The 25805-nt window shown below is 35.8% G+C and overlaps 1 protein-coding gene across 1 annotated transcript; it reads right to left on the bottom strand.

The window, feature by feature from the left end:
• Nucleotides 1-20063: 20063 nt before the first annotated feature.
• LOC149187462 (uncharacterized) lies at nt 20064-20979 on the bottom strand. Its single transcript, XM_089412825.1, has 2 exons — nt 20677-20979; nt 20064-20552 (listed from the first exon to the last, which is right to left on the bottom strand). The coding sequence occupies exons 1-2, from the start codon at nt 20977-20979 to the stop codon at nt 20169-20171; spliced, it is 687 nt and encodes a 228-aa protein (XP_089268951.1). The 3' UTR covers nt 20064-20168.
• Nucleotides 20980-25805: the final 4826 nt, after the last annotated feature.

Below are 25805 nucleotides of genomic sequence, written 5' to 3' on the forward strand. Positions count from 1 at the left end.
ATACATTCTACCACGGACAATACAATTATGATTGATAAAGCCATTGTCGCAAACATTCAAATCTGTTTGAAAAATGTACAAGAAAATATTGAGTTTTTGCAGCTGGAAACAAAGCTACAGCAGGAAGAATTATAGCAGTGGAGTCATCATTCTGAACCTGTTTCTGTTCAGAACATTGAGACTGCAACCCATCAACAGCAAGTCAGTAATGTTACTGTTCATTCAAATAAAGCAGTAGTTGTGCATGTAGATGCAGAAACTAAGTTTACACTTCCCAAGCCCATCATCAGACCTTGGGAACAGCTTGTCCACAACAAGCACAGAACTGGTCTTGGATATGACAAGGACTTGTCCTTTCATATTCCAGACTATGCTAAACCCATTCAGTTTCAGAGTGCTGGATTCATTCATGACAGTTCACTTGCTCCTCATGACAGTTCACCTGCTCCTTATGATAGTTCAGTTTCAGCTGTTCCAGATTCTGCCCCTCTTCCACAGCAACAACAACAACAACAGATTGAGAAATGCCAACACTGTGATCGAGTTGGCCATCTGAAAGATCACTGTTTTGATCTTCATCCATGTAAGAACTGTCATAAAACCAGCCATTCTTCACACAGATGCTTCAGAAACAAACGTCCTGCAAGAACAAAGATTCATCTTGGATGGATCGCTTCTTGGCAATGGGCATCAACAACCAAGAAGATATTCCAAACACATGTCAGAACTTGTTCCAGAATATTGAACAGTCTTGCAGTTGAGTTTTCTCCATCTTCTCACCTTGTACCTGACAGGGGGGAAATGATGGTCATCTACAAGCTTCAAAGTCACATCAAGCGAGCCTGAGCCACAACCTGCCACACCAGTTTCAGAGTTGTAGCCAGAGACAAGATGCCTAAACATGCCTTCAGTTGGCAATCTGGGACTTCCTCTAGCAGAAGACTCCAGCTTCTTGCCAGTTTTGGAAGAGTTCCAGCAGAGTTGTTGGTCATCCTTAAACCATCACAGATTAAGAACACTTCCTCTAGCAGAAGACTCCAGCTTCTTGCCAGTTTTGGAAGAGTTCCAGGAATTGCATTAAGCATTCCAGAGTTGTTGGTCATCCTTAAACTATCACAGATTAAGAACACTTCCTCTAGCAGAAGACTCCAGCTTCTTGCCACTTCTGGAAGAGTTCCGGGAACTGCACTAAGCGTTCCAGTGTTGGTGGTCATCCTTAAACCACCGCCTTTTTTACCAACATTTCATAAAGCACATTCAGCCTAGTGCTGCCATGCATTTTTTGCACATTTTGTATTACAGCTCTCTTCTTGGACTCATACATAACCCTTCAGATTAAGGGGGGGAATGTTGGACACCTAATCCTAATGGGTTAGCGTGGAAGTTGAATGGACAAAGCAGTCCAAGAGACCTTGGGATCTGAATCCCAAGAGTCACATATGTGTACTATAAATGTATATCTATTGTTAATAAAAATGAACTCACATGATTTATCTTTCACATTGTTTGCTGTCCATGTGTGTTTAACAGCTATATTAAAAAAAAGTGGTTTTCTCTATGAAAAAAGGAAAGGAAAATAAGAGAAGAAGATAAGAACATAGGTTTAGACTTTCTTTGCCTATACATGGTATCTATAGATACATCTTATAAAATGAATCTTAGGTCTACTAAGGGTGCATGGTTCTTATAAAGTTAATGTTAGAGGAAAACATAAATGAGTATTGTATCGAATTCATGTTTTAGCGCCAAAAATGGTGTACACAAGTATTTCATTTTCTTTCTGTAAATGTTCTATAACTACATGGCCTTTTCTAGTAATAACTTTCTGATCGACATCTCGTTATGCTATTTCTTGAAGACTAATATACTCTTGTGATACTTCAAAAGGTCGAATGTTGTGCTATGCATTGAGCACTTTCGAAAACAAACAATGGGATGCGTCATGCTATAATCAAAGCTATCGATAAGAGATGGGCATTGGGGCCGCATGATAGATAGAGAGTAGTGATCAAGTTCTCTTATATGTTACGCTTTCGAGTTAGGCAAAGCATGTTATATGATATATACACAATTAATGAATTCAAAATTTTTCCATGACACGGAGTACATGCCTTTAACTGCAAATAGTTGCACATGAAACATGAAACCAGGGTTGGAATTTTGATTCTTGATCTTTACCCATCACACAATTTTTTTTTGACGTTTGTTTAAAATTTTTTCCTTCCAAAATGAAGTTTCTAAATTAAATTAACCCTTCAGAAATAAAAAATTATTAAAAAATTACCCTTTTGTCATGATTATGGACAAAGGTTGGTAAATACTTCATTTGCAGATGGAGTATAACTTCCACAAAATTTACAAAGGTATAGGCATTTTAATCCACATGCATATGCTTCAATCATCAAATTAGACTTTCTAATAGTTCTTGGCAATCTCAAACCTTTTGAGCTACGCAATCTGACATATATAAGTCTGCTTCAATATGATATATTTGTCCACTTCGGTGATCTACTTATTATTTTGTGTTTGTTTGGGATCTATACGAAGTTTATATTACATAATTACCATTTTTGTGGCATTTTGAATTTGCAACTTGTCTCAGCTAAAGGTGATTATTTAGAATAGATATTGAGAAGAGCATGGGCACCACAACTACATTGGATCCGTCAGTACAAGTGTAAACATTACTCCCCTCCTTCCTAGATTCCCATGGAGAATTTAAAAGTTTTGGAATTGGAAGGGAAGGAACTAAGAGTATTGTGAGATCATGAATATAAGGATATTTATTTTTCTTTCCTCGGTTGTTACGCTTCATTTTCTCACTGAAAATAATCATTGACATTTTCTTGATAGTTGAAATGCAAACACTGTTGTTGCCTCACCAATTTTGAGAGATGAGTATCTTCTCTCCCCTTTCAGGTTTCTCCATGTGCATGATGAAGATGAATGAAATACTTAATTGAAACACTTAGTGTTAAGAAATTATTAAGAAACGATCTCTCTCCTTGATTGGGAAATTTAAAAAACCTCTAGGAAATAGATTTTAAATGTGCTTTGTTTTGCACATGCTTCCAAGTTTTCTTTTGGGAATCTAATTGGACTTGAATATTTAGCATTGAAGGTTTGCCCCAATTCCAAATAAGCATTTGGAAATATTAACACCCTAAACCACTTACATCTCAAAGGTAATTGAACATGAAAAAAATTGGTCCATCCTTTGGAATTGCGGATCTTAATAGTTAGTTCACTAAAAGTAAACAACACAATTTCAAATTTGAAGGAAAAACAAAACTGACACAAACTCGAATTTCAAAAACCTTGGTAAAAAATTGGGGGAGAAATAGAGAAACATGTAACAAGTTCATCTTAACAATGGAATATCTGGTAGAAGCCCAGAAGTATAAAATTTCTTGAATTTTTTTACTAATGCCATTTTTTTATGTAAACTATAAACTATGTTGTTCTCAAAAAATATATATATTATTTTTTATTACTTGTTAATTCACCATGAACCTTTATTTATTATTCATTGATAAAAATTTAAATTCTATTTAGTGAATAGAATGTCCACTCAATCAGTAATTTCTGAAACTCCATACTATTTCTAGATGAATTGCATCAATAACATATTTACAGATGAATTACATCAATAACATATTTACATCAAAAAATATGAATGGTGACATACCTTTTGCATAATGATTTTCTTAGTAACAATCAATAACAAGGTTAAAGCCCTACCAACTAGTACCTCTTTTCCTCTTGGTGTGGCTTCCCTTGATGAAAATGGGTAGTGTTGCCCCAACCCTTTTCTTTCTCTCCTTCCTAGCTGGGAGGATATTTGGATCATACTCTTCTCATGCCCACTACTCTTAGGAACATGTGAATATTTTGGAAGAGGGAGGTCTAACTGGAATTTATCTCACAAATCTAGATTTGACATGATGTTAGTGTTCAATATAAGTTCTACATGTGGACTATTTCACATATGGATTTGGATTTTCACTATAGTACTTTATATTGTGTCATGCCTTGTAGGATCTATAGTAGAAATAAATCACTTTGTGGTCCTCCTCATTATCCGTTTTCACCTTGGCATACATTTATATATAGTATGTAGTCCACACTTGATTTGAAATAGCTATGGCTCACAACTTGGAGCAGAAGAATAGTCACATAGAAAATTTCTTACATCGGGGGAAGTCCAAGCCATGATCTAGATGTAGAAGAAAGCATGAGAAAGATCTCGCAAGGTCAAGGAAGTTGTTATGTTACAACTAGTAATCGTGAAAAGCTACATATTTAGTTTCTTATAAAATCCATTGAGGTGGCCATCCAAATCATCTCATGAGATTTGATATCGCTAACAATTATGTTGATTAAAAAATATACAGAAAATAGTGTGTTGTGTTATAATAGAGTACCTGGAGATATTTTTGAACCTTGTACAAGAGTTCTAGAATCTTTATGATTGGCTTCAGTTGGAATATCATGGCCCTCTTTTCACTTGGAAGTGAAAGGTCTAGCACCATTGAAACTACATGATGTTGATCCTAATTTTCTGTGTTTCTTGCACTCTCCTTGCTAATATGAGACATTGGAATCCAATAATGCCTAGGCTATGGATTGGATTGGGGGCTCTCTCTCAGTGAGTCAATTAGATTTTTCTAGTAGCCAAATCATCAATAAACATTTTGAATGGTGACATGTCTTATGAAATAAACATCTAGTGCTATACCTTCAGTCTTAATCCATGTTCATGAATCACAACCACAAGTTACTAAGTTGCCCTGCTTTGGTCCATATTCAACACTAATGAAGTTGTTCGGTCTCATAGGTTTAAGGTTAGGTGAAGAGTATGGTAATTGTCCCAATTCAGAGCAAAAAAGTTATTTGTTAGAGTACAGAAGTCTCAAATGTGGAAGTTGATCTCCTCCACTGAAAGTTAATTTTAACTAGTAGAGAAGGCGCATGAAAAATGATAAGCATTGGAATAATATGTGACACAATGAGCACATTTCGCGTTCTATTGGATGCCATGGTAAATAATCTATGTAGCTCAACAGATGGTGCAAATCCTATCTACATTACTTTGAATCCCATGTAGATAACCCCCTTCTGTTTTGTTGCTTCCATCAAAATAATGATTAGCATACACTCCATAGTTTTCATTTCATTTCAAAAATTTAAATGCATGACTACTGAATTTGAACTCCTTGACCAAGAAGTGGTGGAAATGAATGCATATTGGTGGATTTCATTAACTACATTGGAGATTTCATAGTTGGATAGTCGTAAAGTCAGAGTAGTGGATCGTGCTGAAGTTGGAGCTGAGCTTGAACTTGAGTGGGGTAGCTGCTGGAAAATTCCTAAGAATCGATAATTATGTATGAGAAAACATAGTGACATATAGGCCCCCGATCCATATGGAACATGTCCATGGGGTATTAATAACGTTTTCGTAAAAAAATAACACATGAAAAATACGTTTGGTAAATTTCAAGAAACATCACGAAAAATGGTAATACAAAATTTTTGAACGTCAAAGACGGGAAAAATGCCATATGATGGGTATTTTTCCCATCAAATCCCAACCCTGACTCTGACCATTAAAGTGATCTACGAATATTTTGAGTTGTTGTGGGTAGTTGACTACCAACAACGTAGTTTCTGGTACCAAGGATTTTCTTAGATATTTCAGATTTTGGTGGCTTGTCTGAATAATTTTAGAGTCAAAGTTCCACCCTATTTAGTAGATTGCAATTTTTCAAGGTGAGGATAAACAATGCATGTAGGAAGGGTTTTACATATAGGTACACTTTTGATTTATAGATGGAATGGATTTTTCATTGGAATCTCATGATACAATTTCAAACAAGATTGTGATTTTTTGTTATTTAATTTCTTTTTTGAATGTATAAATAGATTTAGCAATATGAAAAACCCATGAGCCACTCCAATTCTGCAAATTAACCAACTATAATTGGAAGTTTTTCAAAATATTTGCCAGATTTTAATTAAATTAACCAAAAAACTAGGTTGAAAAATGTCATTACGTCTATTAGTTAGACTATATATATGATTATGTTGGATTATGATACAAACAATTTCTATAATATGGATTGGTTTCGGTTTGATTTATTATTATTATCATTATTTGAGCTAGGAAAAGGTTTGATACTTCTCAAGACTTTGTTCAAGAATAAGAATGGAAACCATTACAAGAATATACACTAATATTTTTTTTTCAATTATTGGAGATAGATATTTCATATATATATTTTTTTATTTATAAAACAATTATATGATATTGTTATATTTTTATTTTCATATAATTTTTTAAAATATTAAATTTTAAGATTCAAATAGTTATGCACAAACAAGAAAGTTTTATATACCAATTTAGTATGTGGATTAACTGAGAAATAAAAATTAAATAATAATAATAATTATTATTATTAAAAAATGAAATCCTTCAAACATATTAAAAAATTCAAGAACACAAATCCCACAATGAATAAAAACATTATAAATTAAGACAACAATCTTCAAAATTATTGTCAAGTTAAATAGTCAAACAACGATGATTAGACGTAAATACTATGTTATAATTACTTGACATATATTTTAATACCTCTCTCTTCAAAATATTAGTCTCTCTCTTCAAATTATTCTTTTATTGATATTGAAAAATAGGAAAAACACATATATACAATGGCATTTATATCTTTATTTAAAGAAAAATTAAAATAACAAAAAAAATTTGCATTATACCATTGTAACAACCATTTTATTTTGGCCCACGGGGCTTTGGATTGACGGTGAATGGGTGCGCTGTTAAGGCACTCCTTGCGATAGGTCACTGGTTCAAATCCCCCGTGGGTACTTAGGTTAGTCTTAACTAGAAAAAAAAAACAACCATTTTATTTTGATTAATAAAGAGCCTTTAGCTAAAAACTATATTTTTAATTCTTTCTTATATTGTAATTGACAAAATACAAAAAATCTAATCTTCTTCTCAAACACATATTTGCAAAGATGTTTCCAAAGATGATCCATAGATAATGAACTTATAGTCCACTTTCTTCACCAAAACAAATCCTTTGTGGAGAGTAAAGACTAATCTCTATTCAATTCTGGCAAAAAGATCTATGTTTTGTAGAAATAGCTCGAAATTTACATCTGCTAATAAATTCAGAGTGAAAACAATAAGCATAAATTTCTTCTACTCAAACTGCGAAAAGGAAAACAAATAATAGAAACCCATATAATAAAATGCAACCATTCAATCACAATGAAAACAATATTTTTGTAGGGGAACCCAACTGGGAAAAACCCCTCCTTTGTTTTGTATTAAATTAGATGAGAATATGGATCTATTACAATGAAAACCTCAATCCTTGAAGCTCAACCTACACAGCAATACTGATCACCACCTGCTTTTCCTACTCTGACCAACACTTAGACAAAATATGCCTCAACCTTCATATTATTTCCTTACGCAATCCTTGAGGAAATTAGCTCCTAAAAGATAGGGAAATTCCCTATTTCCTTGTGCAAATCCTATAGGATTTGATTACCTGCTCCAATGCAAAACCTATACACTCAATGAGCATACAATTGATAATTACAATGTGCCTTTTCCTCCACCTTACTATGAAATTTGAATTCCATGCATGACTAGGGTTATTTTTAGTAAATTTACTAGTTAACTGAGAGATCGATGAGTTAACAATAGTTACAACTACTCATTTGAACTCCTACTAACTCTATTCATGACTAGAGCTTAGATAGTTGAGTTTCACTAACTGTAACCCCACTAGATTACTATATCTTAGTAATCAACTCATGCACAAATCTACTTCCCTCCCACAAACTCGAATTGACTAACTTAACTAAGTTACTTGGCCATGCCACTGCTGCTAATTACAACTCAAGTCATCCTGCTAATGTGGAAAATCAAATTTCTTCTTTTGACTAAGGCATAATTCAAATGAAGCATTTTCTTGCTATAATTTAACACTCTCTCTTAGAAAGAAAGGGGCTCTGAACCACCCATATCCTCCTCCTATGGAACTAGAACTTGTCGCTTGATAAAGCCTTTGTCAAACTGTCTTCACCCATCTCCTCTATGGGAATGTATTACAACATGATGATCCTCCTCTGCACACAATCTCTAAGGTGATGGTATCTGATGTCTATATGCTTGGACCTTGTAGAAATTTTGAATAATTTAACACATATTCAACAGAGATTATCCTGATCATGTACTATTGCGGAATACATACACAATACATAAGCTCCTCTACGTTTATCATCAATATAGCAGCATCAATAACAATAAAACATCAAGAGCATTCACACATTAACACAGTATGTAACCCGGGGAAAGGATCTCGCTAAAAACCCCACACTATCTGTATATTAATGATTGAGACCATGTAACATTACAAAGTACAATGCTTATCACAAGCAATCCAGTACCAGCTCCACCTGTTACACACAATACAACTAAGATCTGATCTCCAAATCTATTCCACTGCTTGCGTGCCTCCACTGCTCAATACCTGCTCAAGAATGAATGAGAATGGTCTACCAAACTCGTATTTCACCTCCAAAGAATCACTCACAATGTGTAAGACATGAGCAGAAGCTACAAACTGGGAAAATACATGAGCAAACTCATTGGCATACTCAATCCCTTGATTGTGCAAGACTTGATGCACAACTATAGTCACAACTGACAGCAATCTGATTCTCTAACACCTGTCCCTGCTGAACTGAACATGCACTGACATGCAACTGAGTTAACTGATGTATTCTATAGTTGTATTATGAGTTAATAATTAGTTTAACAACTCATCATTAGTCTATTTGCAGTTAGACTAACTACAACTAGTTTAACCAAGTCAAACCGAACACAACTCCATCAACTCCACAATCAACTCCACCAAACTCAACTGATTGAGTTCTAACTGAAGTCATGCATGCAACAACTCAATTGACTCATAAGAAAAGCGTACTTCCTTCTGACAGCTGCATGGGCCACATCTGTAGCTCAAACTGAAGTGCTCCAAGAGAATAAGATCAAGTTTATAGTCCAAATATTATTATGAGACAATAATATTTGACTTTTCTATTTTTGACAGTCAGTCTAAAAATAGACTTTGATCACCCACACTTTGATCACCCACATTGTGATCACTCACACTGTGATCACTCACACTGTGATCAAAAATAGAACTTGTTCCATAATTTGCCTGCGGGCCCACTTAGTGAAGGCGACTCTTTTCACTAAGCTCCATCATCTTGTTGCAATCTCAACACTCCCTCTTGACAAGATATGGATTATCAACAACCCCTATCTTGCCTCGGTGGTACTCGAATTTGCTCCTGGTGAGAACCTTCGTCAGAATATCAGCATCCTGATCCTCCATTGGAATGTATGAAAGAAACATGATCCTCCGCTGCACACAATCTCTGATATGATGGTACCTGATGTCAATATGCTTAGATCTATCATGAAATACAGGATTAGCCAAGAGTTTAATGCAACTCTGGTTATCACAGTAAATCACAATAGGATCCAAATGAGAACCGAACAAACCAACCAGGATCTTCCTCATCCATATAGCCTCGCATGCAGCCAAACTTGCTGCCATATACTCGGCCTCCGCTGAACTGAGTGCCATGGATCTCTGCTTCTTGTTGTACCAAGAAACTGCTGTCAATCCAATACTGAAGACCCCTCCTGATGTGCTCTTTCTGTCCGTTGGGCTCCCTGCCCAATCTGCATCCGTGAAGCCACATAGCTTCACCTCATCCTCCTGTCTGTACCACAAACCATATCCCGATGTGCCTCTCAAGTAGCGCAATACATGCTTGCCCGCCTTCCAGAAGAGCTTGGTAGGCTTAACCATAGCTTGTGAAAGCTGGTTAACTGCATAGCATATATCAGGTCGTGTATTGACCAAATACATCAGCGACCCCACCAACTGTCGATAAATAGTGGCATCCACTTCTTCTCCAAAAGTGGCATCCTCCTTCCTCCAACCTCCAGGAAGAGGAGTATCAGCAGGCTTGCAGCCATGCATGTTGAACTTCTCCAGTATCTCCCGAGCATACTTGCCCTGAAAAACAAACAGTCCACCAATGCGCTGCCATATTTCCAATCCTAGGAAATAGTGAAGGAGGCCCAAGTCCTTCATCTCAAACTCTATAACAAGATCCTTCTTGCATGACAGTATCAACAACTCATCACCCGTTAGAATCAAATCATCAACATACAGTACAATGATAAGCAACTTACCCTCCACCACAATCTGGTACAGGTTAGGATCCGCCTCGCTCTTGGAGAATCCAAGTCCTGTGAAATAGTTGTCTATCCATGTGTACCAAGCACGTGGTGCTTTCTTCAACCCATATAGCGCTCTCTTGAGCCTGCACACATGCGACTCGCTGCTGAAGACCTCAAAGCCTTCGGGCTGCTCAATGTACACCTCCTCCTCAATGACTCCATTGAGGAACGCAGTCTTCACATCCATCTGATGAATGTGCCATCCCATCTACGCTGAGAGAGCAAGAATCGTCCATATGGAAGAATACCTTGCGACAGGTGCAAAGGTCTCTTCATAATCGATCCCCTCTATCTGTGAAAAGCCTCGGGCAACAAATCTTGCCTTTTACTTCTCCACACTCCCGTCAGCTGCCTGCTTGACCTTGTAGATCCATCTCGAACCCACCACTGTTTTCCCTTCCGGTCTAGGAACAATCTCCCATGCACTGTTTCTGACAATAGAATCATACTCTTCCACCATGGCGTCTACCCATGCAGGATCCTCCACAGCTTCCTCGAAAGAGGATGGCTCAGTCACAACACACTTGCTCATCAGAGCCATGTATCCAGTGTACCGATCAGGTGACTGTCTCTGCCTGCGTTGGGCTGTAGGTGGTCCTACAACTTTCTTCGCATCTTGAGCCAGTCGCTCAGCTTCTGTCAAGCGCTTTCGCCCTCTGATGGTTGGCGCTGCATGAGTGGTCTCTTCCACTCCATGAACCTCATCCTGTGGCTGATCCACGTCCTGAAGCTCATCCTTAGGAACTAATAGCTCCTCATCTGCATGCAAGTGTAGCTCCCTCTCAAGTGAACACTTCATGGCTTTCTCCTCCTGAAATTTTATATCCTGTCGCACAACAGTTTTACCACTGTCTGGAAAATACACATGATAGTTGTGGGGCGTATCAGTGTACCCCACAAATATCCCAACCTCTGCAGTCGGCTCCAACTTCTTCCTGGCATCCTTTGTCACATGCATGTAAACGTTAGCACCAAAAATCCTCAAATGAGAAAGATCAGGCTTCTTACCAGAATAAGTCTCCTCAGGTGTACTCATGCCAAGTATCCTATGAGGACAACGGTTCTGCACATAAACTTCTGTATTGCATGCTTCCGCCCACAAGTGAAGGGGTAGGCCTTGATCATGCAACATTGCCCGTGCATCACCCACATTCTTTCTGTTCTTCTGCTCAGCTACCCTGTTCTGCTGTGGGTTATGGGGAGCTATGAGCTCTCTACGAATCCCTTCTGCCTTGCAGAAATCCTTGAACTTGTCCGAGATGTATTCACCACCATTATCGCTCCTAAGAGCCTTCACCTTCTTCCCCTACTCCTTCTCGACCAGTGCTTTGAATTCACAGAACTTTGAATATGTCTCGCTCTTCTTCTGCATGAAGAAGATCCAGCACTTACGAGAGAAATCATCAACAAAAATCACATAATACCTGTGTTTTGCTGTCGAAGCAACTGAGAAAGGTCCACACACGTCTGTGTGAATTCTCTCAAGGATCGTCGTGGCGCGACTATCCTTATCGTGAAAGGTTGCTTTCACAAACTTCCCCAAAGTACACCCCTTGCACTGATATGATTGCGCAAGTGTGCCTTTAGGAAGCCCTGTAGTGATCTGCTGTAGTATCTTCAAGGCTCCATGGTGAAGGTGGCCCAATCTCCTGTGCCACAACTCGCCATCATCCCGGCTCACCAATCCTTCTGCCTTACCCGCCATTGCTGCGCATCCATCTACATGCAACTGATAAAGGTTCCTCGCTCAAACCCCTATCTGCCGGGTCTCACCAGTTGTCTTGCTACGCAGGAAAGCCTTTCACTCGCTGAAAACAACATCATACCCCTTGTCTTCTAACATCGCCACTGAGATGAGATTCTTCGTCAATCCTGGAACATGCATCACTTCCTTCAATATGAAGGGTTTACCAGACTCCCTCTCAAAGGAAATGGTACCGATACCGGTCGCACTGTGTCTACCATCATCACCCATCTCGATGTGCACTCCAAGATCTTTGTCCTCCAGATCAGAGAACAAATCTCTATCTCCCGTCATGTGAAAAGACGCACCATTGTCCAAGAACCACACTGATCCCATCACACTTGAAACCAAGCATGCGATCAATGAAAAATCAAGCTCAAACTGTGAGGCTAGAGCCTCTCCTGCTGAAGATCCACCAGCCTACTTGTTCTTCTTCTTCTGCGGACAATTAGTGGCATAGTGTCCGTGCTGGTGACAGTGAAAACACTTCACCTTGGACATATCCTGCTTCTTGCCTTTCGCACCAAACTGAGAAGCTTTCTTGCTCTTCCCTTTCTTTGCTTTGGCAGCCAAAGCACAATTCTCTTCATCAACTCCCTTTGACGAAGATCCGTCCCTGGTACTCCGCCTGATCTCCTCCTGCACAAGATCTGACCATAGTCTTTCCCATCCTGGCAATTTCTCCCGACCATTGACAGAGTCCTGATAGGAATGCCAACTCTTCGGAAGACCAAGGAGAGCCAAGCTCACCAAGTCCTCATAATCGACAGTAACCCCCACACTTCCCAGCTCATCTCGACACTGAGTGAACTTCGTGAGATACTTGGGAATACTGTCACCCTTCTCGCATTTGATGTTTCTGAGTTTATCTTTGAGCGCCAGCTTCCTCTGATCACTCTTGCTTGGGAATAATTCTGTTAATGATTTCCACATCAAATATGGAGTAGCCTTTCCATGGAGGCTGGACACAATCTGATCCTTCACGCCCTCCAACAGAATCCTTCGACATTTTGCGGTCTTCTTTTGCCAAACTTCCGCCTCAGCAGCATCAGTAGGCTTTGGGATATCCGTATCTATGAACTCCTTCAGCCCGTTATCATCCAATACTGCCTCCATCCTGTCCTTCCATGCAATATAGTTTGAGCTGCCCTCAAGAGCATACTCCAATCGCAATCCGTTGAAAGATATTGCTACGTTATCACCAAGAAAACACTGCTGCAAATTCGAATTCCACCAGCAACCAACTCAACCGCCTTGGATCTAAGATTTGTGAGAACACAATATTTCTCGTACAGAGATTGACTATATGGGCATTCACCAGATATCTCACCTTCCAAAGGAAGGATGAATCCAGAGGCTACCTGGCCCGATTACAGACTCTGCCTGAAGAAATAGAATGTAAACACTTCCTGAATAGCAGATCTGATGATCAACAGCTCCGATACCATGTAGAAATTTTGAATAATTTAACACATATTCAACAGAGATTATCCTGATCATGTACTATTGCGGAATACATACACAATACATAAGCTTCTCTATGTTGATCATCAATATAGCAGCATATCGCTAAAAACCCCACACTATCTGTATATTAATGATTGAGACCATGTAACATTACAAAGTACAATGCTTACCACAAGCAATCCAGTACCAGCTCCACCTGTTACACACAATACAGCTAAGATCTGATCTCCAAATCTATTCCACTGCTTGCCTACCTCCACTGCTCAATACCTGCTCAAGAATGAATGAGAATGGTCTACCAAACTCGTATTTCACCTCCAAAGAATCACTCACAATGTGTAAGATGTGAGCAGAAGCTACAAACTGGGCAAATACATGAGCAAACTCATTGGCATACTCAATCCCTTGATTGTGCAAGATCTGATGCACAACTATAGTCACAACTGATAGCAATCTGATTCTCAAACACCTGTCCCTGCTGAACTAAACATGCACTGACATGCAACTGAGTTAACTGATGTATTCTATAGTTGTATTATGAGTTAATAATTAGTTTAACAACTCATCATTAGTCTATTTGCAGTTAGACTAACTGCAACTAGTTTAACCAAGTCAAACTGAACACAACTCCATCAACTCCACAATCAACCCCACCAAACTCAACTGATTGAGTTCTAACTGAAGTCATGCATGCAACAACTCAACTGACTCATAAGAAAAGCGTACTTCCTTATGACAGCTGCATGGGCCACATCTGTAGCTCAAACTGAAGTGCTCCAAGAGAATAAGATCAAGTTTATAGTCCAAATATTATTATGAGACAATAATATTTGACTTTTCTATTTTTGACAGCGAGTCTAAAAATAGACTTTGATCACCCACACTGTGGTCACCCACACTTTGGTCACCCACATTGTGATCACTCACACTGTGATTACTCACACTGTGATCAAAAATAGAACTTGCACCATAATTTGCCTGCGGGCCCACTTAGTGAAGGTGACTCTTTTCACTAAGCTCCATCATCTTGTTGCAATCTCAACAAACCTATCATCAAACACTAGATTTTCAGAGAATTTGATACATCCATCTTGTTGCTGAAGAGACCAACCATGATTTTCCTCGTCCAAATAACCTCGCATGCCGCTTGATTGGCAACCATATACTCAATCTCTGCTTAGCTGAGTGCTACATATCTATATTTCTTGTTATACAAAGAAAATATTTCTTACCCAACACTGAAGATAACTCTCGATGTGCTCTTCCTATCTGATGGAATCCTTTCCTAATGTGCACCTATGAAGCCTTGGAGCCTCACATCATTAGTCCTCATGTACCATAAACCAAAGTCTACTGTGCCCCTAAGGTATCTAAGAACATGTTTTGTTGCTTTCTAGTGAAGATTGGTAGGCTCCACCATAACCTGACTAAGTTGATTGAATGAAAAACAAATGTCAGGCCTTTTGTTCACCAAGTACTTCAAGGACCCCACCAACTATCTGTAGATAGTGCCATCTATTTCCTCTCTTGTAGAAGCATCCTCTTTCGTCAACTTAGTACGTAGAGGAGTATCCATGGGCTTGCAATCCTTCTTATGGAATCTCTACAGGATTTCAAAGGTGTACTTCTCCCTACTAAAAAATAGCTCTTTATCTCCCTTCCACACCTCCAAACCAAGGAAGTAGTGCATCAAATCCATATCCTTCATCTCAAACTCTCTTGCAAGGTCCTCCTTGCAATACTTGATCAACCTCTCATCTCTTGTTAGTATCAAATCATCTACATGTAAGAATAAGATGAGAAAACTTCCATCTACCAAAATGTAGTAGATAATGACATCAACTTCACTCTTAGTGAAACCCAATCCACTAAGATAGGAATCAATGTGAGTGTACCAGGCACAAGGTGCCTACTTGAGACCAGAGAGGGATCTCTTGAGTCTACACACATGTGTCTCCTCGTCAAATGTCTCAAATCCCTTATGATGCTCAATGTAGATCTCTTCCTCAACCACTCCATTGATGAAGGCAGACTTAACATTCCATTTGGTGGATCTTCCACCCAAAATATGATGCCAATGCTAGTATGGTCTTGATAGAATAATATATTTCCATATGGGAAAATTTCTCCTCATAATCAACTTCCTCTACCTGTGAGAAGCTTTTGGCCACAAATATGGCCTTATACTTCTCAACACTTCCATCATCTACATTTTTCACCTTATACAACCACCTAGAGATAATAAGATATTTTCCCTCAGGTCTAGGCACAACCTCCCAAGCATCATTCTCCATGATGGATAAAAAATAGTTTTCAAATTTTTAGGGTGAGGATAAACAATGAAAAATTGGATATGATAATGATTTGCATGTAGGAAGGGGTTTATATACATGCACACTTTTAATATATAGAGGAAATGTCCTTTTCACTGAAATCTCATTATACAATTTCAAACAAGATTGTGATTTTTTGTTATTTAAAATGTATTTTTGAATGTATAAATAGGTTTAGTAACATGGAAAATCCATGAGGCACTCCAATTTTGGAGATTGACCAACTTAAAATGAAATTTTTTCAAAATGTTTACAAGATTTTGATTAAATTAACGAGAAAAAAATGGGTTGAAAAATGTCATTTCTTCTATTAGTTAGACTAAGGGTTGTGTGTGTGTGTGTGTGTGTGTGTGTGTCTGTATGTATATATATATATATATACATATATACCTTGGATTATTATAGCAATGATTTCTTTAATATGAATTGATTGGTTTTATTATTATTATTATTACTACTTAAGTTAGGGAAACGTTTGATACTTTTCAAGGCTTTATTCAAGAATAAGAATGAAAACCATTACAAGAATATATCAAACTAAATAATTTGTTTCTTTAGGTTCGATAGACCAAAGTTTGATCTCAGCGGACGTTAACCATCATCATCATCTACTCATCATTTTTTCTAATTATTTGAGATAGATATTTCATATTTGTTTTTATTTATAAGATAAATTTATAATATTCTAATATTTTTATTTTCATATGATTTTTGAAAATATTAAATTTTAATAATCAAATAATTGTACATAAAGAAGAGAGTTTTACACAAATTTAATATGACTTAACAAAACTTTAAAATTAAATAATAATAATAATAATAAAATTGCTTAAAACACAAATCCCACAATAGATCAAGACAAAACAATTTCTAAAATTATTATTAACTTAAATAATCAAACAATGAGGATTAAATTAGAGACTATAAATAATATAGTATAATTACTTTACATATAATCTAATTTACTTTAAATATAATCTAATCTTTGTCTTCATATTGAAAAATATGCATAACACATATATGCAATGGTATTTATATATTTATTTAATAAAAAATTAAAATAACAAAACAAATGACATTATCACAACCTTATAATGGTATCCATATACGATTGCAACAACCATTTTGGTATTTTTATTAATAAAAAAGACTTTAGCTCAAAATTGTAGTTGTAATTCTTTTTTAGACGGTAATTGACAAAATAAAAAAAAAAAATGAAAAATCTTGTTCTCAAACACATATTTGATCCGGATGATCCACGTAAGGAACTTATAGTCCATTTGCTTCACCAAAACAAATCGACTAATCTCTATTAAGTCTTGCGCAAAGATCTATGTTCTTGGAATCGTTATGAGGCCTTTGTTCTGAGGGTAGCCTCCACACAATAACTCGTTAATAAGGATAATAATAAACAAGATTCTAAGCACAAACTGAGCTATTCTAGAGCTATAGGATTGCATGATTGTCAATGCAAATATAAAAGGAAAACAATTATAAGTGAGGTCCTTTATTGTGGGTTTTAATGACATTGATATGAATGTTGGCAAAAGGGAAGTCCACCGAATCATATTTTTACCATATCTATTTATTTAATCATTTAGTATCAACACTAAAATTTGTGTTAAAGGATTTATGGCTTACTATTAATGGTTTTTTTTATCGGGAAGTTTGAATTAATGTTTTTTCCCAATTGAATTTTTGATTCTTTTTATTATAGGTTGAGGACTATTTATTGAAAAATATTTTATGTTTAATATGTTTTTAGCATTTCTATTCAAGTGATTCTAAAGGAGGGAAGAATAGAATTATATATATATATATATATAAATTATTTATGACTTTTTCTTTCAACTTAACTCTTACTCTATAATTTGCTTCTTACATGTCCTCCAATCAATAGTAGCATAGACAGACACTTTCTTCACTTAGAAATCATGAATGGTCAACAATTCCATAGTGCATACAAGAAACTAGGATGTGGAGTTGATGTGCATAAAGGTGAATATGTAACACTACCTCCCACCCTCTTAGATTAATCCAGGTTTAATGGGAGATGCTTCTTTCAATTAACCAAACTTCCAAGTTCTTTAGATTGATTCAACTTTAATGGGAGATGCTACTTTCAATTAACCCAACCTCTAAGTCCTCCTTATGGAAATGGGGTTACAAAAATTTTCTCTCACCCAAAGTGTGTGAAACTCACTTTGGATAACACCGACACATCGAGCTCATCAAGAGTTTTTTTACGATATAACTTTTACCACAATTTGATCTCTAGATTGAAAGTTATTCCCATTTGCAGTTAGACAATTAACTCATGGCACATCAACATGATACTGCCAAATGGTACCGACGTGACACTGCCACCTCACTCATGGTCCATCTTGGTGCTTGTTACATGATCGTGCCATAGAGTGACTGCACCAACGGGCCATACTTCTAGGAATGTTATGTTCCCATCATCTATGGTGCGGCATGGATATTCATGTCAAATAATGGGGATGTTCCTCTCCCATGGTCCCATTTATCATGGATTTTGTCAACATCGTGTGCCACCATGCAAGAAACTAGAAAACATTTTTAGGGACCTAAGTTTTGTGGTGAGGTGGCTCCTCGCCATGTAAACTCCATGTTAACATTGTGTGGCGCTCGCAAACCAAGTGACATCACAAAACCAATGCCACTTGTTGCCTAGTTACCACGTCAATATAATCCTCCACATCACCCTCATCCATTCATCCATTGTGTCTTGTTTATGTCACGTTGACATCATGGTGACATCACCATCCCATGTGGCATCCTCTACTAATGTGAGGTGTCACCCAAAAACTAACCACTTTGACCCTCCAAAAAAGTTTCTATCCACCACGTGGTACACCGTCAATGTACAACATCACAACTTTATCACGTCACATGTCCATTTCCTCTATTGAAAACAAAAAAAAAAAATCCCATGTAGCCTTACTCGGCCTACATGGCACCTACGATCTAAGCCTAAGTTAGGGGTCCCACTGGGTTACACTGCGTTGAATTCAACTTTGTTAATGTTATAATCATTTTTGGTTCTAAGTTTAACATTCCTATCATGCGACATTCTATGTCTCCATTTCTTCGTCTCCTAAGATATATATATCACTATTTGTTTCCGAGTGTCAAGGTTTTCCGTTCTATAAAGTTTGCAAACTATAACAAAATATTTAACAAAAATATGAAATTAATGTAAAATGAATAAAATATTAAAACAATAACAATTAACAATAAAAACCTTTTTCAATTTATGTTTTTAGTGATGCGGGTTAACAATTAAGGTAATAATCATCGTTCCTTCCCTTCGTATTCCTGCCCTTTAATGAATTAGAGTTCTAGAAGTGATAATGATAAAATGCAGAACAGAAATGAAATTATGGTAAGAAGAAATCCATGACCTTGCTTTACAATATTTAATAATTATTATATTTTAAAAAAATCCATTAAAAAGTGAACCATAATAAAACATTAAAATATGGTTTTAAGCACATGCACTCGTAAATATAAAATAATATTGAAAAAATGAAGGATCAAAGTCGATAAGATGGAATAAATTGACTTAATTTAAGACGTGTCGCGATAACCAATCGCCATCGCATCTTAGAAGTTGCAATCTAAACACAGTCTATTAAAAAATTCCAAAATTCCAAACCAAAAATTTGTGAAATAACAAAATTTACTGTACATATAATTTAGTCGACCTTATCAATAAGCAGAGGCATCTAACATATACCTGAGCAATAGTAAGACGTATCCAACATGTACCTGAGCTTATCTCAATGTAAATATGGGTTATTCCAGGGTCTGGCCACATAGTTAAGGGTTTATTGCTTGATTTTTAAATTAAGTTAATTATTAGTTTTTTATTAAGTTTTTCAATAATATAAACTATTATGGCCAAATTCCCTATTTTAAACGAATTGTCCCTGTCCATGGAAAAAACAAGCACGCACTTCATAGATGATGAGAAATTATGCTTGCTGTTATCAAGTTTGCAGAAAAGCAGATACTTCATAGATGATGAGAAATTATGGTTACTGTCAACAAGTTTGTAGAAAGAGAAATTATGGTTGCTGTCAACAAATTTTGCAGAAAAGAAAATGATCAAGATTTTCAGAATTAAGTTAGAAGAATGTCATCATAGAAACCAGATGTGAAATGAAAGTAATTTGTACCATCCATCACAGCAAACCAATCTCCAACCGTCTGAATGTAATTTTCAACAGCATATTACAACAACTCAATAAGTTAATTTAAGTTTACATTCTAGAGAAGTCTGGATCTGAAAGGGATTTTGGGAAATGTTGTCTCTGAACTTGCCATGGAAAGATACAAGCACGAAGAATTCTCCTGTAAAAAGCTGTGACGTCTCTACATCTACACCATGATTTCCAAGTTCCTCCAGAATCTTCCACATGCGTCTCGGCCCTCTTTGGCTAGTGATGTTAATAATTGCTTCCTTGCCATAAAATTCCACAGCAACTTCAATCTCCATTTTTTCGTTTGCTATTTTTCCAGATTGAATTGCCACCAGATTGTCTTTTTTCCGCTTCAGTTGATGTATATTCTCCTCGAGCTTTCTAATGTAATTGATTGTTTCCTCAAATAATCCACATCTGTCAAGCTGGATCAACATGAAGAAACAAAAAATTAATTTAGGCAAATTTACTATCAAACATTTTTGCACATACAATATAAAACCTTGAAGGACAGTATGAGTCCTGGAAGTTGTGTAATGGTGTAATTACCTTGGCAGGAGAAGCGGGCAACAGAGATTCCAGTTGCGTACACAAAGATTTCATTCGCTTCCTGCGCAATTGTTCTGCAAGTATTTGGCTTTCTTTACTAGAAAATTTCATCAGACGATCCACATCTCGCCATACTTTTTCTTGAAGATCATTATAGTCCTGCAAGTTGGCTAAATCTACTTCAGACGGACGCTTTCTGGAAGTAGTAACTTGGCAATCGACCTGCCGATCACATTGTGAAACATTTGAATACACTGTTCTGCTTGCAGGAAAGGAATGCGAAAACAGGCAATCAGAAGCCATGATCGAATTAATTGTGCAAGACTGAGGCCGCTTGATAGCCAGAGAGTACTTAGAACTGATGAGCGAGTGGTGTTATATTGTGATCTGAAGTGCCTTGAAGCGTGCCATACCTCACACACGGTTTCCATATGTTGTGAGGCTGACGCTTCCTTGACTGCGACGGGACAAGAAACGAGTAGAAAAATAATCACTCGTGAGAAAATTACAATCCAGCACGTGTTTTAATAAGTGATGCATAGTGTCCACTGAAGACTACGCTGTGCTTTTGCGGACCCCGGGGCCCATTTGGCGTAGCCCGGTGGTACGCGGTATCGGCAGAATAGAAGATGCTATCACTAAAGATCTATCCTATGGAATAGAATTGTGTAAAACTCAATAGAGCTTAGAGGCTAGTGATTTCAATTTTCAATTTCTTCTCATAAGGTTTGAACTAAAATTTAATGGGATTAAATCTTAGTCAGACTAATTATATATATTTCATAAATTAAATGTAAAAATATTTATAATATAGATAAAATTTTAACCATGTATATTTTTATAATATTTCTTGTTTTAACTAATTTGATAATAATTTATTACTATTATTATTATGAAATATTGGGTTTTTTAAAATTTTCAATATACTAGTTTATTGAATTTAAAGGGAGTGAGATGTGGAAAAATTATATGAGGTAATCATGTTATCTCATGCAATGTATTTATTATTAGATATTCAATTTTGTCGAATCATGATAATGAATTTGAAATTTTAACAATTTCATTTCTTTAGTGACAATTTAGTTTAAAATATTTTTTTCCATTTCAATTCTAAGTAATTCATGCATGTTGTTTCTTGTGCAATCGTCAATTTTGAACTATACCTCAAAACCTAAAATCACTACAATTTTGCTATTGTATTTCCACCATGTTTGTGTGGGTGTATTCCATAAGATATTTTATTTTATTGTTTGCTTCTTGCTATTATTATTAAAGCTAATATCACAACAAATACACTAACTAAAATAAAGAGTGCTAACTAATTTATCCATGAAAACAAATACAATAACTAAAGTAAAGAGTGCTAACTAATTTATCCATGAAAACATAAAGAATAAGATGTAAGTGGAAGCTCATACAATTTGATACATCGAAGTATTCATGAGAAGATAACAATAATTGATCTCTACAAGTATTCATGAGAAGATAAAAATAATGAAACAAAATTATAAACTATAAATGATAAAACAAAATTATAAACTATAGCCATGAATTTCAATAAATATAATGATTTTCTTTTTCAAATTGAATTTTTTTTAATTAAAATTTTTTCACGTTATATAAAATTTAAATTTGAACTTGTTAATTATGCTATGATGTAATGTAATAATTAACAATTAACAACAATATCATTACTTCATTCTCATTACTTACATTAAATATATTAAAATAAATATTTCATTTTTTTTTGTATTAACACTATCAACACAATATATATTTGAAGCAATTAATTGAATAAGTCACTTAATATGAATTGGATCCCATATACAATTGTGCCATGAACATATATAAGAACTCTCTTTATTGCATTCTAATAATCATCTCTCAAAGGATGCATGACACAAAAAACATCCCCATTGTATATGAAATATTTTTTCTAATGATAGTGAGGTAAATCAAACTACCAACTTTTGAGATAGTGTAGCATCCATAATTTCTCATGCATTTTGTTGTGATAATCTACATCCTTGCTCCATAGGTATAATTGTGACATTTCATCTTGTGTTGTTTCAGTAACTTGTCACACATTGTTTGACTTGTGAAATGAAATATTGTGAGGATACTAAATTGTAGTTTAATAGATAAATACTAATGGATCTTCAAGGTTTTTCATTCAAATTCTTGAACTTGTCATTCATTTGAATCATAAACTCATCATTATGCACTGTGATAATTAATTCCTACACATTTAAGACAATCAACCCCCCTTATCTTCACTCTTCTTGACGTATAAGTTGTCATCAACCTCAAATTTACTAAAACCAACCTTTTTAAGATATTCATCATTTTTTGTGGATCAATCTTATTACAAGATGTTGAGTGATTTACCACCCCAAAAAATTATAGTGAAGTACCACACCAAAAATTATTGATAAACCACCTCACCTCAAAAATGGTCCAAAATAGTCAATTTTATGATTAATCATCGTAATTTAAACATTAAAGATTTTATAGGAAGCATCTTTTAGAATAACTAAAACATGTATGAAAGATCCAAAACAACATCTATCACAATGTCTAAATATACATATTTAAGAGTGAAAATAATGGTGTAGGAGTTCAAGACATTGTTAAGCCTTATCATGATACCAAATAAACATCAAATATAATAATATTAACAAAAAGAAACAAAAGAATAAAGAACAAAAATAAATAATCCACGCTAAGTTGTAAGTAATAGTAGTAGTAATAATAATGGTATAATGTTAATGATGTCTTGTTTGTTTAGTTGGTGAGGAAATGACGCTTCCATGGGCTGCTACAAAGTTTCGAATCCCTAAGCAACCTGTTTTCCCCTCATTCCATAGTTAATATTATTTAAATAGTAGCCATTATGATTAAAATAACATTAATCCTCCTAATTGAGAATTGTGCCTTCCTTAGTAACCACTCTAATACCATATCCACTATACCACCTGTTGTAGTCAACTTTCTTTATTCTGAAAAAGGAAAATTGTAAAAATCACATGCAGAATATATATATCTATATATATATATATATATATATATATATATATATATTACAGAGGGAAAATGGATGAAATATAGGTCACGAGACCCTTTTTACATGTACTTTATCTTCTAATATTTGGATGTTAAGATTGGCGCAGACCTAAGATTTCAAGGGAATATAACATTTGTACAAGTGGGCTAGCCTTTGATGTCAGATTAAAGGTTAAAAAGTAGGAAGTTTGTGAAACACGATATCATTGCAAGGATCAGGGCCTTGTTCACAGGGAACTTGACATCACAAACCAATTGACCGATACTCGAGAATATGCCCCTATAGGAAAACTAATCAAATCCATCGTTCCTGTGATCTATGGTGGAGATTAACCTGCACATCACTCCTCTGCAACACCGCTTATTGCTAAGGGTGCCCCTTGGGGAAGTAAGTGGTTTTTGCCTTATCATTGTCTCTACGGAAAGTGAGTGCAAAACAAGTGACCTTGTCCCTACGTCAGCAACTCCACGTCATCACCCTATTGGCTTTCATCATGCCAACTCCTACATCCTTTCCATGTCACCTTGCTTCGTTATCTTCCATGTCATGCTTCCGTACTTTTTGTCCATACTCTCATAACTTCATTTTTTCCTGCTCTCTATTTATAAAATCCTCGTTTTAACCCAATTTGGTCATTTTAACTATTGTTTCTACGATGATTGTTGCTAGGTTCAACAACATTGACTCTACAATTGCATCCTCTGCAAATTCACCATGTATTTAAGCAGTTGCATTACTCTGTGTATTTTTTAAAAGAAATTCAAAATGATAAGGAAAGTTGTCCTCTCAGGTTCTTCAACACAAATACCTATTATGGACATGGAACACAACATGTTTTACCCTATTTTTACTATTAATTTGATGGAAATTCGCTATAGTGTCCTTGCTAGTCAAACTGCGTTAGAAGTGTCCTCTAGGTTGGTCAAGTCGGGCCCGCTTTCCGCTATTATTTCCTAGATGTATATTTTCCTAGAATTTTTCACCTTATTAATGTCATCCCTGTATCCTCAATGGTGTTGTTTCATGAATTCTCTAGGAGAGAACATTTTTCAAGTCACCTCATTGTTAATTCATTAATATTTTGATTTTCCCCAGTTAGACAGTTATGTCCTTTTCATTGACGAAACCCTCCTGTTAATCTATCAGAACCTGTCAGAAGAGGATAAGAATAAATTATATAGCTACATTTTTCCCCAAAAGTAGTTCTACCTCCATAATCAACCAATTTCTTGTAGTGTGATTTGTTGAGAGTGTCAGATCTATTTTGCAAATTATCATGAGAATTTTGGGAAGGGATGACACTTGAATAATAGACTATCTGCTATAGCGATATTTCACCTCATGGTGCAAACTGATATAGTCCTTGATACCTCAGCCTTTTGGGAGCACTCCATTAATACACAACTCCTTAATTTCAATATTACTAGATGTTTTAGATTTCCTTCACTTTTAGTATACCTCTTTCTGTATGTCCATGTTGAGAAGCTTATGGATCTAGGTATAAATATTGTTGATGTAAATAAGTAGAAACAAACAATTGTCAATTGGACTAATTTGGCTAGAAACAAACCAAATAATAAGGGATTTTCCTATTACATTTCCTCCTCCATGTCAATTGTCTACATAATTGTTAATAACAAGGATTTTACCAAAGGCCCAATCTTTAATACAAATGAGTAAATATCCAAAGATGGGAGATTGGTTCCTCTTAGAAGACTGTAGAAATCATATTGTATGGAGCAGATTTTTTCCTTGTAGGCTCTCCTCTATTGTGCTTAGGAGTATATTTGCATTGGATTTCATCAAGCAAAGCCTGAATGTGGATCAAATACATTTTGTTCTAGCCAAAAAGGGATATTTATTCAAATTTCCCAGGACTGTTGGCCCATTCATGGTTAATAATATACAAGTAGTTGACGAAGCTCAAAAATTGCTATAAGCAATGAATTTCCAAAAAGGACAAAATTTGTGTTATGACACACTTTAGATCATTTTAGAAAGGTAAGTAGATAATTCCTATGCCCCTTATATACACGAAACCAAGCTTGAATTGAAGAAATTAGCA

The sequence above is a fragment of the Pinus tabuliformis genome, chromosome 3_1 (assembly GCF_031772625.1).
Source record: "Pinus tabuliformis cultivar Carrire ecotype Pingquan chromosome 3_1, CPIR1, whole genome shotgun sequence".
NCBI lineage: Eukaryota > Viridiplantae > Streptophyta > Pinopsida > Pinales > Pinaceae > Pinus > Pinus tabuliformis.

Coding starts and splice junctions, on each gene's coding strand:
- LOC149187462 (XM_089412825.1), bottom strand. CDS start 20,979: ATGGCTTCTGATTGCCTGTTTTCGCATTCCTTTCCTGCAAGCAGAACA. Junction 20,553..20,676: donor TGCCCGCTTCTCCTGCCAAG/GTAATTACACCA, acceptor ATGTTGATCCAG/CTTGACAGATGTGGATTATT.